Source organism: Dipodomys spectabilis, unplaced genomic scaffold (genome assembly GCF_019054845.1).
Source record: "Dipodomys spectabilis isolate Male_0828 unplaced genomic scaffold, ASM1905484v1 ptg000024l, whole genome shotgun sequence".
Lineage (NCBI taxonomy): Eukaryota > Metazoa > Chordata > Mammalia > Rodentia > Heteromyidae > Dipodomys > Dipodomys spectabilis.
Window position 1 is genome coordinate 15,682,253 of NW_024870701.1, and position 13,360 is coordinate 15,695,612.

The window sequence follows — 13,360 nt, forward strand, 5'->3', positions numbered from 1 at the left end:
AGATGGGATAAGGTTTTTCTTTTCCCTTTAAACCAGAAAAGGGAGAAAAGGGAGCGATGCCTTATGGAAAGGTAGTGAAGAAGGACGGAGTGGTTAAGAGCAACTGGCTATTCCCTAGGTGATCTATATGTAAGAGGGACTAGGCGAATGTGCGGCGAAATGCAGAGCCGTTGAGTTTTCTCTTTGGAAACGCAGGGGGTCGCCCGTGAGCGGCGAAGCGAGCGCGGGCGGCCGGTGGCTCCAGCCTGGCGGAGGCAGGCTGGCAGGCGGCAAAGCTTCCTTCCAAGTCTCTCTGCTGCTAGGGGATCCCCGGTTCTCCCCAGCACCTCCGCAGTTCCAAAACCCAGTCTTGTACATCCCTCCTCTCAGCAGACGCCGAAGGTCTAGCTGGGCAGAGAGGCTCTGGCGATGGAGAGTTTTAACCAAGCACCCACCGGGCACCTCTGGGGCCAGGCCCGGAACTGGGGTGGGGTGGGGGGGAGGGAGGTGTCCCAGATCCTCAGGGTCTCGCCTGCCCACTACCTCTCATTCCCGGCGTATCCTACCCTCGTTTTCCGAGAAAAGCAGTCTGAGCTCCCTGTCCCTTTTAGCTTCTTTCTCCTGGGGCAACTTCCCTGAAGTCTGAGATCCTGGTGGCTGCCGCCTCGTCACGTTGCTTCTGCAGGTAGTAGCCACCTCGCCTCCAAGGCTTTCCCAAATCGGGGCTGTAGGAACCCAGCTACACTGTCTCCTGAGATATCTCCCAGGTGGGGAAGACTCGGGAGGACAGCCCGGTCTCTTCATCCTCCCCCCCTCCTGTCCACCTCCCCAAACCAATGTCTGAGATCCATAGGATGCAGCTGAGACGGAGCTGCTGGGCGCACGTGCAGAGCTGGGTCTGACCACCGGGCGTTCCCCGCCTGCCGCAGCTGCTTGGGTTTGCGCACGGCGGCGATCGCCTCTGCAAGGGATCGCGGGTTCCTGGTGGGGACAGCGGGTCCGGGCGGCAGGGGCAGCGGGGCCCGGTGCCCGGGTAACAGAGAAGGGGCGGAGCCGAAGCCAGAGGGGAAGGAGGGGGCGCGCCGGCCCCGCCCCCGCCCCGCCCCCTGCGGCCGGAGCCCGGGCTGCAGCCGGGCGCGCCGGAGCCTGCAAGTCCGCGAGCCAGAGAGCGGCGGCTGCGGCCTCCCCTGCGTCCAGCCACCCGGCGGGCCCGCTGACCCCGGGGCCCGCGCCCCCCGCGCAGGGATGCATCATGGCCACGATGGCTTGTCGGGTGCAGTTCTTGGACGACACGGATCCTTTCAATAGCACCAACTTCCCGGAGCCCAGCCGACCGCCGCTGTTCACGTTCCGCGAGGACCTCGCGCTCGGCACCCAGCTGGCCGGGGTCCATCGGCTGCTGCGGGCGCCGCACAAGGTACGACCCGAGGGGCCGCCCCGGGCCGCGGAGCGCGCGCGGGTGGGGGCGCAGCGAGAGGGCTTGGCGGGGTGCAGCCTCGGGGGACCGGCGTCCAAGGGCAGATCCTCCTCCGGGTGAGGCAGAGGGGCCCGGGGCTGGAGCGGGACCCTCCTGGGCGGGAAGGAAGGACAGCCCCACGCTGCCACGCAAAGCTGGTGGCGGGTGCGGCGGAGCAGGTGCGGAGCCGGCCAGAGGCAGGGATGGAGGTTCCGGATGGCTGCGCCGTTAGCTCGGCCGGGTGGGCGGGGTGGGGTTCCAACGCCGGTGAGCGTCCCCGGGAGGTCGCCGATTGGGGCGCGCGAGGAACCCCGGGCATCGTGGGACTCTGGTTCCTTAAGGAAAGCCCGGAGGGGAGCCCGGGATAAAACCTTCTGTGGGGCCTTCTGGGACGCTGCGGGCGGCCTCCCGACAAAGCGCGCTACCCAGGGGACACCTCCCCTTCTTCCCCTCGCAGGGGGCGGGGGAGGGGGGAGACCGTGGAGGACGCCGACCGCGCTTTGAGATTGCGCGCACACTATCGCCTTTTTCTTCTGAGAAGCAGGTGGCCTTGGGAACCTTGGAGGGGCAGCCTCTGTGGGAGGAGGGGCGGGGGCGCGGAGGGTGGGGGCGACGCGCACAAAGCCTCAGCCTGGAGCCCCAGATGAGTGTCCCCTGGGAAGAATAGCGGCTCAGTCTACCCGTTAGAGAGGCTCCCCCGCCCCTCCCCCCTTTGAAGGAGGACAGGCGTCTTGCAAAGTGATTGTTGTAAAGAGCTGGGCATTGAAAGCTAATCATTTAGTTACCCAGCAAAATGCTTCCTCCCACTTGAAGAGAATGACTGCACCTTGAAGAATGCCCAGCTCTGTATATTTTCTCCTTTGGGTTCGTATCAAAGTTTGGAGATAATTTATTCCTTGAGGGTCAACACTGGCAAATATTTGGAAGTGACCACCCTTGACTCCAAGAACAAAATTGATTTTTGAAAAACTTGAGATTTCTGCGTGACTCTCAGCTTTGGAAGTAGAGGGTGTGTAGGAAGCAGAGGACTTTGGCAGTGATGTCCCCCTTCTATTAGAGCAGCAGAGCTCCATCACCCTTAGTTTTTAGGAGTGAAGAAAGGGTAACTTCAGCTCATTCTTTCTGTATCCTTGAAGGGTGGTCACAGTCATAAAAACATGTTAGGTTAGGAGATAGAGGGGCAGAATAATGTATTATAGATTTATCAGATTTATTTTGTAAATTCTTTGCATTTTCTTAATCAGTGGATTCAGTTAAAAGTTTTCAGAGTTTCATCTACAGGGAATGATTATTCCATTCATTTTGGTCTCTTATTACAGTGATCCTTTGTTGAAACCACAGAAGACTCATAATTGTGGCCTTGTGACCTTGGTTTCCTTGAATTTCAACTGCTATATGCATGGGTTGACCTTTCAAACTGTGAGCTGAAGTATGTTTTTATGTTTCCATGGAAGAGCCCCATAGTCTTGCTCCAGTGTTCCTGGCATGGTAGGAGGAACTCTTGGTGCTCTGGCACTGCCTGCTCATGCTTACCACCAACTGGAAGCCTCAGCTGGGCGGTGAACTAGACCACAGAACCTTCTATGGTGTTCTGTGGACAAAGAGCCACATGTCCTATGGTTATCTTTTTGAGAGTCAGGCAGCTGCAGTCTCAGAATTTTTGGTCCAAAGAACCCTGCCATACATTCAAATATTTGCCTTTTTCCCCCATCCAGACCAAATCAAGTGGCTGATTCTATTAACCAGAGTTCTTTAAGCAGAATTCAGGACATTTACGTATCTATAAGTGCATACTGTCTTTACAGTGGTTAATTTTCCACATGACTGGATGACCCATCCATGACATAGGGACTTTTATTGCCCCTATTTTAGAGATGAAGAAACTGAGACAGAGCAGTTAGCCTAGTTTAGATGGTTGGGGTAGGAAGCCGAGGAGGTTTATGTGACTGGAGACCTCAGTGCTGTTCCATCCATCTTCTGGAAGCTGCACGTATGTGGGCAGAAGTTGTACTTCCTAGGGCTTCCAACCCATTACTTTGGACAGTTTGCCCCATCACCTTTGTGTGCCAAGGACTTTATGGCCTGGGGCAGGTGCATGGTATATGACAGAGTAAGAGCTTGCAGAATTTTCTGGCCTGGTACAGTTCATACTCAGAGGTAGAGATTTATAGTTGCCAATTCTGCTTGAATTAGGTCATGGTGAGGGAGTAGGCTAGCCTCAGGGAACACTTCTCTCAGGTCTACTAAGTCTTGTCTTGGCAAGGGGAGGAATTCTTTGTGTGGAGGGCACTCTGAGTGATGGAAAGAGGGGAGAAACATGAGCATAGAATGTCCCATACTCCCTGTGATTTCACATTGTTCCCAGAGGCTGTGCAGGTTCAAGTCCCTGGGGGAGTAACCTTTTACTGGAGTAGATTGCACACAGATTCAAGCGTGCAGGGCATGTGTACAGTTGAATGAGTTTTCACAAATACAGGGGAATAAACCTTGTAACCAGCCCCAACGAAGCTATCTTAGCCGGTGTTAACTTTTAAAATCTCCTAGGGACTCTCCTGTCTCAAGAAACCTTGAGCTGGCTGAAACTTGGACACCTTAAGTCATAGTAATTTTGCTCATGCACACTGATTTCTTGAGAAATTATCATTTAGCAGAGCTATTATATTGGGCACAAGCAAGATATTGTGCTCATTCATTATGCTTAATCTTTCACCTCCTTGCAAAGAAGCTGATCGATTAAAAAGAAACTAAAAACAAACTAATTTTATTATAGTTCAGAGAGGATGATGAAATAAATCATTGCTTGGTAGCAAAAGTGATCCAAGACATAAGAAATGTTTATTTTGGTGTTTGTATGTTTTGGCTGGATTTAATGAGTCCTTTCCTTTTTGTCTTCAAACACACGTAACTAGATGTTTATTCCTAACCTCATGGTTTACTCAGAAATTATGATAGATTTCTACTTTCGACATCATCACACCATAGAACTAATAGGATCATGGACATTTTAAAGCTTAGGATGTGTTGTGGATTGACTGATGTTAATGGCACTTAAGGATCTGAGGAATTTTTTTTCCACTGATGAATGAAACTGAAATTGTAAAATATTTTTGTAAAAATGTTATAACTAGCTTACTGTCAAATTGGCAAGTATGACTTAGTAATTTAACTGGAAAGGTGTCATTGCCTGCTGTGGGCTGGAGACTATAGAGTAATGATAACTATCATGTTCTAGACACGTGCCTGAGCCAGGAACTGTTCTAGCTACCTATTACTTCTAACCACCTTCCTGGCCAGGTACCGGTGAAATTGTATCTCATAGCAGGAGAGACCAAGAGTAGAAAGTAGTCACCTGCTAACACAAATTTGAGGTCCAGAGCTGGTGCCTGACAGATCTAAGTTTTTAATGAACTCTGTTTTCCTATCTTGAATATTCCTCTCCCAAGAAGTGGGTCCATGCTCCAGATATCCCCTTCTCAACAGATTGATCCTGAGTGTCTCATGTTTGTTTCTTTCTCACTACCTTGTCCTAGTGGTTACCTTGTTCAATCAGCTACCCCGTCTGTAAAATATCTGTAAAATGGTAATTGTTGAGTCAGGTGCTGGTGGCTCAAGCCTGTAATCCTAGCTACTCAGGTGGCTGAGATCTGAGGATCACGATTCAAAGCCAGCTTGGGCAGGAAAGTCCACGAGACTCTTACCTCCAAATTAATCACCAGAAAACTGGAAGTGGTGCTGTGGCTCAAGTGGTAGAGCACTTGAGTTGAGCTGAAGAGTGCAGGGACAGTGCCTAGGCCCAGAGTTCAAGCCCCACAACAGACAAAATAAAAAAATTAAAAAAAATTGTAAACTGTTGAAGTTGCAGTGAGGATTAGCTCCTTGCTACACCAAGCTTGGGGTGGGCATCGTCTGGGCTCTTGTTAGAATTACACACCCTCAGGCCTTCTCTGCACTGAATCAGAACACAGTGCCCTGATGCTTCCTGTGCAAAAGACAATCTCGACAGCTTGGATTCCAGGTAATGTCCATCAAACTGTTAAGTCTACATGGTTCGCATTGTCTCCTGTTTCCAGGTCACTTCCTGAAGGTGAAGACCTGACTGCCCAGTTCTCCATGTTACCCCCTAGAAGCTAAGTAGTGCTAAAACAAGGAGGGAACTAAGTTGATTGATAGGTGTTAGTTTTAGAACACAAATCCACTGGTATTATTGCACTAGTGAATTTCCACCTTAATCCTCTTAAGGGACACATCTGTTCGCTCTATTACATTAAGGTTTTTCGAAGATGAGATCATTAGTAAAGTTGGTGAATGTGTTGTGTCATAGCATCTTAGGTCTACAGTATTAAAAGCTTGTAGGAACAGTGAAACTATCTCTGTATAAGCAGAGTCGAATCTGAGTCCACTGTAATTAGCTCATTTGGTTGGAGCCTTGATACTGAGAGCAGGATCATGGGATTGAACCCTTTATGGGTCAGTTGGCTTTGTTTCATGCATGGCCACAGACCATGTTGGTAACCTAGCCAGACATCTAGCAGGTGCTGTCATGGTTCCTAGCAAGGATCTGGGTTGGGACAGACTGATAGCCATCTTTGGGGGCCAGTTGGAGAAAGAGACAGGACTTACAGTATGCAATGAACTTGTTCTGGGGACTGAACTGTAAGTCTCCATGTAGAACTTCATTCATCTCTCTAGTGATTCTAGCATGTAGATAGAAGAACAAAACTGAGCCCCAGGGAATTTAAGCAGGTTATCTAAGTCCCATACTACTTTAAGTGAAGGAGCTAGGATTTAAGGTCAGATCTTTTTTTACTCCACGCCTGTAGCCAACTGTGTCCCATTATTAGAAAACCAGTGGAGCACATGCTCTCTATGCGGGTGCCCGTGGGGGTGGGGCAGGGGTGGCTGCATTGCCTTTCCATGGGGCTGTCTGTCACAGAGCTGTGATTTAAATGGATGTGCTCTGGTAAGTTCTTCTCAGGGTTGACCCTCTGAGAGTCTGTGCCTTTTGTCCGGAGAGTCCAACCTGGGTCTCAGAAAAACAACAGGGCTGCCTTTACCCTCCCCCGCTTGACTATGAAATGTTAGTTCTTACTGGTGGCAGCTTTAAAACTGATTAACATGCTGAGGGCAGCTCAGGAACACCCCTCCCCCACTCGCCTTTCTTCTCCTCCCTGTATTTCTCTCTAGGGACAAAACTTCTGAGTGCTTGGTAACTTTGCTTTCTTTAGGCACAGCCACTGTGCCTGGCCCATTCCACACCTAGTCAAGGTGTTCTCCTGCAGCCTGTGGCTGCCTTAGGAAGAGACTTTGATTGAGAAATGCCTATCTGGTCAGCCTAGTGGGGGCCACCTCTCCATGTTATTTGAGAGTCTTGAGTTTATTAGCATCTGCTCCTGGTCAGAGTTCTGTGTGTGTGTGTGTGTGTGTGTGTGTGTGTGTGTGTGTGTGTGTGTGTGTGTGTGTGTGTGTGTGTGTGTGTGTGTGTTAGGAAGAGAGTGGGGGTGGGAGAGTGTTTAGGTGCCTAATTGGAAACCAAGAGAATGGGAAAAGTAAAATTTCAATAAAGGTTAAGCTTCGTGATAGCATCTGGAAAAAAATGTCAGAAAAATCCTAATTGTAGGCATTACCTTTCTCTAACAAATAAATTGCAAAAAATCCTAATTGTAGGCATTACCTTTCTCTAACAAATAAATTGCAATAAAATAAGGAATAGAAGGAAACTTCAGATGAAGAGATGACTCAGCACCTAGGCCACGGTGAGAGATGCCTTTAGGTCAGTCCCGGGTGCTGATGCTCCTTTGAGAATGAGCTCCTGAGCCAAGGTGGGGCATGACTCCAAGTCAGGCTAGTGCTTCCTCAGAACTGAGTACCTGAGCTGAGGTAGGAGCTGGTTCTTCCTCTGCACTGGATAGTGGTGCTCCTTTAGGGCTGTACACTAGAGTCAGCTCTGCATTTGGCTCTTTCTCTGATGATGGTCCTCCCACTAGGCTGGATGCCAGAGTCGCTGATGGAACTACATCTAGCTCTGGACTTGGACTGAGAACAAGTACTCGTAATAGAGGCTGGTAATAGAGGCACACAAGGAGACAAGACCTTTTTCATGACTGCTTTGATCTGAGTCTTTGGAAAGACAGTAAAGACCCTCCCTGAGAATTCCCAACATGTGACCTTCAACAGATCCTGTTCTTCAACTTCCTTCCACCCACTGAGGGTTTCAGGCTCCTCCTCATTCCTGGCCCCTGGCTAGCTTTGGAGCCGTCTCCCAGTGGTGCCCTGCACCATCCATCCCCAAATATACTGTTTCAGCCCCAGGCTCTACACCTCTAGCCTTGCTCTTGCTGAGTTCCTGGAACTCCATCTATGCCAACAGATGGTAGACATGCACTCCAGGTCTGATCCAAACAAACTGAGCTTCAAGTGAGCTGGGAGCTGCTTGAGGCTGCAAGATTGGAAGAAGTCCTCTGGGTTGTGGTCCACGTATGTGTCCAGGAGAGACGAGATGGCACTAGGGGCAGATGGGCGGGAAGCAGAGTCACAAAAAGGCCAGCAACTCTCCTAATCTCCCCCATCATCCTGTGATTGTCGCTGTCCATTCAGAGATCAGCACATCCTAACACAAGTGCCTTTTGGCTGTCCAGGAAATGGCAGGCCAACCAGGCAAGGACTGAAGAGAAATTCTAGGAAGGAATCCAAGCCCAAACGTAAGCAACTCTGTTCTATTCTGGAAGTTCTACATCCTCCTTTCTCTCTCTGCTGGGCCACTGGACTGTAGACTCAAACAAGGCTTGTTGTTCGGCCTGGCCATAGGGTGCTAGCGCACCTCATTGATGGTTCTGCTGCTGCATCCCCATAAGCCCCTTGTGGTCTATCTTTCTACCACACTGTTCTGGTGGCACAGCCTGGCTCTGAGCTCTCACCAATACTCGTAGCACCTTCTGAGGGGCTATGACCAGGGAGAAATGTCCCTATTTTTATTTGTAGCCCATGGTGAGGTACGCAAGCCTGGCTGAGGATGAATTCTCATGGCTCAGTTCTGAGCCCCAGCCTCCCCAGTGCTCAGAACAGCAACCCCAGCCCAGTGTCTTCCTCCTCCCGCAGTCAAAGCCCCACCCTTCAAGGCTCTTGGGAGAATCACAAGAGTTGTGGGCTCCTGAGTTTTCCTATTCCCCCCCCCCCCACCTCCAATTGTTATCACTCTGGAGACAGATGCTCTCCCTGGAGACCAAAGCCCACTCACTTGCTGAGCCAATCTTGTGGTATGACGTCGTCGCTGCAGTGGTGGAGGGTGTCCTCATGTCTGGAGGAGTCTGTGGGGGCTTCACAAGTATTGAACCTGTTGATGATTTCTAGCATTACTGGCTGATTCTCCATGGACCAGAGTCTAGGACAACCAGAACTTTCCTGCTCTTCTCACTGAATTATGCTCATTGCCTGGAAATTTGCCCTTCCACTGTGGGTACTTCATATCTATGCCATGCATGAGGACAACCAGCTCCTTCCCTGATAATCCTGAGAGCCCAGGACCCCCTCTCTCTACCCCATCCCTGCTCTGTCTACACCTAGGTTAGGGACCCTCATCCAGGATGGACTCCGGTACTCTCTTCATAAATAGACTGCTTTGTCCAAGACTTCAGATTAGTAAAGCTGGAGCCAGAGAAACTTAGTCACAAAGAGCCCATGGCCCCAGACAGGACACTCCACAGGGCAGCCCAGACTACTACTTCCATGGCCTATACCACAGGTTCTGGCAACAGCCAATGAGTGCGCTTCTGTGAGCACCCCACTTCCCAGGCTCCATCTGCAGTTGGGAATCCCCTGATATCAGACAGAGATGGTGTTCACCTTTTGGACAGCAGGTCGAGTATCTGCTGGGTGTTCGCAAATCTTCTATAGGTGGTCAGGAAAGTGGGGATGAAGATGTTGTCCCAGACAAACGGAGCAGGCAACACGTGGCCCAGCAGCGACTGCAGTGTGCCTGCCGTGAGGAACCCTGGCCTGAGGAACAGGCTTGGAGCCAACTGATCTTCATCCTGAAGTACAACCAAGGAGGGACAGTTCAAGTGGAATCTAAAAAAACTACAAGAAGATTCATTGCCACACAGTACATTGAAATGCCTGGAAAGAATCGACCACACACACACAAATACATACACATACACACACACAGGGTAGGGAGAGCTGGTGATGACCAGGGAGATTAGAATGGTGGGCTGGCTAGCCGTTAACTGCCCTGGATGCCCCATGTCACCTGTGAGGTCCTCTGGAAAAATCTCCAGAGGCAGCAGTGGTGAGGGCTGATCCAACATCTACAGCTCTCTGTGGTCTTCATTGAGGTCTGCACCTCTACAAATTGGGAGACAGCAAGAAACCATGTTGTTTAATACATGCTACCCACACAAGTGAGCTAGCGGGGGCTTGTGTGGACTGTTGGTCCCTGGATACCAGGGCTCTAAGCTTTCTTTGTTCTGTTGTCAAGGAAATGAGGTCATCTCTGGAGGTCCTTTCCCTTGAGCCTTTTCTTCTGACAAGACTCATGCCCGTCTTGCCTAGACTGGCCAGAGTTATACCAATTCCCCCACCCACTGTCCCCAGATAGAACTGGATGTAGCAGTGCCCAATTTGGGGAAGGTACAGATGGGCTCACCAGCAGCCTTCCTTTAAACCAGAAGTGACCCTGGATATAACATTGTGTCCCTCAGGGGATCCCATCCCTCCTTGTCCCCGATCCCTGGGGATCCCCATTGGATCTGCTTCCTAGGAGGTCATCAAGCTCCAAAGTACCTATATCACCTGTGACAGGAAGTGTCACACATCTCTGAGGCACTAACCTGGATGGAGGACAATTCCAAGGAGAAGAGATAGGAAACTGCAACTCAACCCAGCCCTGGGATCCCACAGCAGGCTCTAGAAAATGCCACCTTACCTCTTGGCCACAGGTTCCTCTGTACCACAGGAAGACGCAAATGAGACTCAGAAACCATGCCCTTTTGACAAAGACCTGCCAGTGACCCCCGTGACTCATAGAACTGACCCGCGTCTCCTCTCAGTCCTCCAGTTGGCCACTGCACTAGGCCTCACACTAACTGTAGCCTCCTGCTGTCCAAGCCTATGGGTCGCTCCCCTTCAGATAGACTGGACTCAGACCTGACTTCTGAGCAATGAAACAGGTGATGTCCATGACCAATCCACAAGTTGCGATGTGGGGCGGCTCTGTCTCTCCCCTGTTTCTCCTTCCTTCTGTGTGTCGCCCTTCTCGTCTCTCATTCTAAGGATTCATCCGAGATAGTATGGCTGCCCAGTGGACAGGCCTCTTGGGTAAAGCTCAACCATGTCCCAACCAGCAGACAGAAAATCACTGGGGCTCAGCCAAATGGGTTACTGTCCCAGAGTCTCTCCTTACAGAGGCTACAACCACAGCCTCCTGGAGACCTGAAAGCTGAGGCCTAGGTGAAGCATGCCTGACTCTGGGAGAATAGAAAGTCTGACTTCATCCGTGTGTGGCTGTCTGCGGTGGGTCAGGGAGAGGCTGTGGCACAGATGGACAGTGCCATCTGTCTTGCCCACCCTCTTCCCCCCTACTCCCACACTGTCCTCCTCCCTGGACACATGTCTCCCTCTCATTCATCATGGCTGAGTCTTCCCTGCACTCCTAGAGGTGATGTGGCCAGGTTTTCTCTTATCTTTCTGGTTCTGCCTCCTCAGTATCTTCAGACCCCTGCCTAGTGACCAACGCCTCCCTGGCTGTTTTCAATATTGCAGCTGCTCGTTCCATCCAAGCACCTGATGATAGACACTTGGTGCACCACCCCCTGCCTCCTGGAAGGCAGCTCCCAAGGTGGTCATTTTCACAACCACACCCAGGCCCCGCCCTGCATGGGGGTCAGTCGGTACAGAGTGAAAAGATGAGAGGATGTGAGGCCTTCCCTCCCTGAGTAGCACAGACTGCACAAGGGTTCCTCTGCTTGGCTGGAAGGCAGGGTGCAAGGGGGATGACCCTGAGGGCCCTCACTAACGCCACTCACCACTCACCCCGTCAGCATGGTGAGCACTGCTCCCCCCACTGGCCTATTCGCATACTGCATCCCATTTGCAAGGCTCCCTCAGCTTGACCCAAGATGTCCAACTCAATTAGGAGGCTTCCTCACCCCAGTCAGGGCAATGACTCAGCCTCACTTCCAAATCAGGAACCCATGCAACAGGCAAGTAATCCCTTTTCTTCATCCAGGATGGAATTTCCAGGGTTGTACCATGTCTGTAGGACCCAGATCTCTAGGCACCTTCCTTCCTGGCTGCTCTCTGCTCCAGAGGGACATTGAGGGATGAGGAAACATTTTCAAAGGATCTCCACTGTTGTTATTTCAGCTTATCATCAAGAAATATGTCCATCAGAAAGGATTCCTTCATGATCCTTGGATTTCTTTGCTATTAGTTGTAATATTTCCTTGTCATCTCTCATTTTATTTACTTGAGTCTCTTTCTGCCTTCTTTTCTTCAAATTTCCTAGGGGTTTTTCTAATCTTATTATGTTCAAAAAACCCAAGTTTTCTTTCAGTAATTCTTTGGACAGTTTTTTTTAGTTTTTGTTTTACTAATCACTACTAATCTTTCAATTTCTTTTTATCTGCTAATTTTTAGCAGGACTTCTTTCTGTTTTTCTGGACATTTTCAATGCATTATGAAGATATTTATTTTTTTGAGTTCTCTGTACTTTGATATAGGCATCCAAAGCTACCAAGTTAAATGGCCTGACCAGCCATTCTTACTACATGGAGGGAGACCTATAGATAATGCCCTGGAACAAGGATAGTAAAACCTGTCCACCCTCTTCATCCTGTAGTAAGAACTTCTCTGGGAAGAAAGGTTAAGTCTATCACCTACACCTCTTCAATATGTCTGTGAAGGTTACTCTTGCTTGTTTACCTCATTTCTCTGACAGACACACAAAGGATGATGGGCCCTGTCTTTGGATGAGGCTGTGAAGGTAAAAAGAGACTTAAGTAGTAAATGCATTCCCATGTGACCTAAGAGCCCCCAGTGTCACAGCTGCTGTCTGGAAGAGCGATGAGGTTGGAGGACCCAGAGTATGCAGCCACGCTCCTTGATGAACATGGCCACCATTGCCTGACTGCGAGTTGGGGACCTACTTAGCACAGATTGGTGACCATAGGTCCAAGAATCACTTTTCTCTGAATTTCTGTCAACTTCTGATCTTCTGGTAACCCCTTGGTCTTCCACATATTAGGGCAACATCTTCATTCCTGCCCAAAGCTTCTGTTCCATTAAGACAGGAACTAAAGGAAACACAAAAAAGCAAATGAAGCATTGGGCAAATGCACTGGCTGCTTCCTGGTTAAAAGCATGCTTTCATCTGCTGTGACCACAAGGCCAGAATATTCACCAACTAGGATCCCTTGGTTGAGATTGAAGCTAACACTGCTGAAGGGGGAATGGCCACATGAATGACAAATAACCAGAGAGACTGGTCCTGAGGAAAACTCTTGTTCCCTCACTTGTTCATGGTAAGAATCCAGAATTAACAGAGATACAGGAATGTCAGTCTAATAACAAAGTCACAGTGCTCCATGGCACCTCTCTTTCTGACGATATTACAAAAAACGGTTGTTCAGATTCTCTTGCTTGGCTTGCTTTTAGCTGATGTTAAAAATAATTGTTTTGAGGGTGACTGGAGCGAGATAAAAAGATAAACTTGGATAAAACTTTGTGTCCAATTCTACTTTGTGTCCAATTCTACTTGATCTTCATGGAGACATGTTGATCTTTAAAAGTATTTAATCCAACATGTTACTACATGAATAAGTCAGCCTGTTTGAGTTAGAGAGTGTTGTACATCTTCCCCTTTAACCAAATTGGGGCTTACTTGGCCCTCTTCTATTTAAAATAAAAAAGAAGCTGTTTTTGTATTTCGAT

The 13,360-nt window shown here is 49.7% G+C and overlaps 1 protein-coding gene across 4 annotated transcripts in view; it reads left to right on the forward strand.

Moving 5' to 3' along the window:
- The first annotated feature begins 1,139 nt into the window (after positions 1–1,139).
- The window catches only part of Fhod3 (formin homology 2 domain containing 3), a 431,422-nt gene continuing 419,201 nt past the window's right edge, over positions 1,140–13,360 (forward strand). For all 4 annotated transcript variants that reach the window (XM_042675149.1, XM_042675146.1, XM_042675147.1 and 1 more), the window contains exon 1: positions 1,140–1,396. In XM_042675149.1, coding sequence (XP_042531083.1) covers positions 1,232–1,396 — 165 coding nt within the window. In that variant the 5' untranslated portion in view covers positions 1,140–1,231. The remainder of the gene's footprint in view (positions 1,397–13,360) is intronic.